The sequence below is a fragment of the Chaetura pelagica genome, unplaced genomic scaffold (assembly GCF_000747805.2).
Source record: "Chaetura pelagica isolate M959 unplaced genomic scaffold, ChaPel_1.0 scaffold2231, whole genome shotgun sequence".
NCBI classification, from domain to species: domain Eukaryota; kingdom Metazoa; phylum Chordata; class Aves; order Apodiformes; family Apodidae; genus Chaetura; species Chaetura pelagica.
In genome coordinates this window covers 15,858-18,379 of record NW_009952024.1, presented here as the reverse complement: position 1 = coordinate 18,379, position 2,522 = coordinate 15,858, and the positions used below count along the sequence as shown (strand labels likewise).

Sequence of the window (2,522 nt, the reverse complement as noted above, 5' to 3'; positions counted from 1 at the left end):
GACATCGCCCAGGGCGTCCACCTGGACCGCAGCGAGGAGGACATCGGTGCTGGTGACCAGGTGAGCGTCACCCTGGGGGCTGCAGGGACCCCGCAGCAGCCTCAGGGGCCTCACTGTGCTCTCCCTCACCCCAGGGACTGATGTTTGGCTACGCCACGGACGAGACGGAGGAGTGCATGCCCCTCACCATCGTGCTGGCCCACAAGCTCAACGCCAAGCTGGCCGAGCTGCGCCGCTCCGGGGCCCTGCCCTGGCTGCGCCCCGACTCCAAGACACAGGTGAGGGGCTGGGGGGGTCCCCCAAACCCCTCCTGTGGTTCCCAGGCTCACCAGTGTATCCCTCAGCCTGCTGGTTGCCCCCGCATCCCACTGGTTTGCACCTCAGCTGGTTGGTTTTGTGCTCCCACCTCACTGATGTTCCCCCCATCCTCACTGGTGTCCCCCCCCATTCTCACTGTCATCCCCTCATCCTCACTGGTGTCATCACCCCCTGCTGGTGTCCTCCCACTAGTATCCCCCCATCCCACTCTTGCCCCCCTCCTCACTGGTGTGCCCCCCTCCCCCTTTCCCACTCAGTTGTGTCCCTTCCTATTCCTGTTGGTGTCCCCTCCCATATCCCCTGGTTTCCCCTCCATCCCTGCTGCTGTCCCCCATCCCACTCACTGGTGTCCCCCCCTGCCACTCTCTGGTGTCCCCTCTGTCCTTGTTCATTTTCACTCCTATTGCTGTCTTTTCCCCCTATTCCACTCACTGGTGTCCTCCCCCATATCTGCTGCTGTCCCTGCCATTCTCACTGGTTTCCCTCCCATTCCACTCACTGGTGTGTGTCCCCATGTCACTGGTATGTCCCCCTTCCCACAGCTGTCCCCTCCCCTCCCACTGGCGACCCTCCTTCCCCTCTGTTTTTCCACCCCCATTCCATTGATGTCCCCCCCATCCTCACTAGTTTTCCCCTCCCATCCCCACTGGTGTCCCCCCATCTCCTTGGTGTTTTCATACCCACTGGTGTCCCCCCAACTCCCATCATGGTGTTCCCCATCTCACTGGCGTCCCCTGTGCCCCAGGTGACAGTGCAGTACCTGCAGGACCGCGGGGCCGTGCTGCCCATCCGTGTCCACACCATCGTCATCTCGGTGCAGCACGACGAGGACGTGTCCCTGGATGAAATGCGTGATGCCCTCAAGGAGAAGGTCATCAAGGCCGTGGTGCCACCCAAGTACCTGGATGATGACACCATCTACCACCTCCAGCCCAGTGGCCGCTTCGTCATCGGTGGCCCCCAGGTAGGGTGGCACCTGGGGGGCTTGGCTGGAGAAACCACCAGGGTGGTGATGGTGACACCAGGGTGATGATCATAGAATCATGGGATGGTTTGGGTTGGAAAGGACCTTCAAAATCATCTATATCCAATCCCCCTGCATGGGCAGGGACACCTCCCACCAGCCCAGATTGCTCCAAGCCCCATCCAACCTGCCCTTCAACACCCCCAGGGATGGGGCAGCCACAGCTGCCCTGGGCAACCTGGGCCAGGCTCTCACCACCCTCACAGCCAAGAATTCCCTCCTCATCTCCACCCTCCATCTCCCTCTCCCAGTTTTCATCCATCCCCCTCATCCCATCCCTCCCTGCCCTTGTCCCAGGTCCCTCCCCAGCTTTCCTGGAGCCCCTTCAGGCACTGGCAGGTTCTCCCAGGTTGATGGTGCCACCATGGCGACAGTGGGGGGCCCCACAGTGGTGACAGTGCCATCGATTGACCCCGGGGTGGTGGCCTTGTCCCCTGTAGGGTGACGCCGGGCTGACGGGCAGGAAGATCATCGTGGACACCTACGGGGGCTGGGGGGCCCATGGGGGCGGCGCCTTCTCGGGCAAGGACTACACCAAGGTGGACCGCTCGGCCGCCTACGCCGCGCGCTGGGTGGCCAAGTCCCTGGTCAAGGCCGGGCTGTGCCGGCGGGTGCTGGTGCAGGTGGGTGCAGGAGGGTCTCCCCTTCCCCGTTCTTGTAGGGGGGTTCATTTTTCAGCCTCAATGTGTGTGTGTGTTCCCTGCCCCCCCACAAAGGTCTCCTACGCCATCGGGGTGTCCCACCCGTTGTCCATCTCCATCTTCCACTACGGGACCTCCCAGAAGAGCGAGCGGGAGTTGTTGGAGATCGTCAAGAAGAACTTTGACCTTCGCCCTGGGGTGATCGTCAGGTAAGGGGTGACACGGGAGGGGCACAAAGGACGTGGGGGGCTCGGGGGGGGGCACCCTGGGGCGGTTCAACTTTTCCAGCTGGGAGAGCTGCAGGAGAAGCACTTGGGGGTGAGTATCCAACACGGGGGGCTTCTCTGGGGTTGCGAGTGGAGAAGTTTCAAAACCTCCCCCCTCCAGGGCAGGAAGGAGGGGGGGATGAGTGTGGAGCTGATGCTGGTTTTACTGGGTTGGGAAAACGTGTTATTCCAAGGGGGGTGAAATTGTCCCCCATTAGGGCACTTGGGGCTTCTCTGGGATTTGGGAGGGGGAAGCACCAACTGCCCCTCCCC

The 2,522-nt window shown here is 62.2% G+C and overlaps 1 protein-coding gene across 1 annotated transcript; it reads left to right on the top strand.

Annotated features, from left to right (window-relative positions):
• Positions 1-3: 3 nt before the first annotated feature.
• On the top strand, positions 4-2,196 carry LOC104393136 (S-adenosylmethionine synthase; the record flags this gene model as incomplete). Its single annotated transcript, XM_010002605.1, has 5 exons — positions 4-60; positions 135-278; positions 1,064-1,282; positions 1,783-1,965; positions 2,059-2,196. Coding segments are annotated over 5 exons (741 nt in total), but the record flags the coding sequence as incomplete, so codon positions are not given.
• Positions 2,197-2,522: the final 326 nt, after the last annotated feature.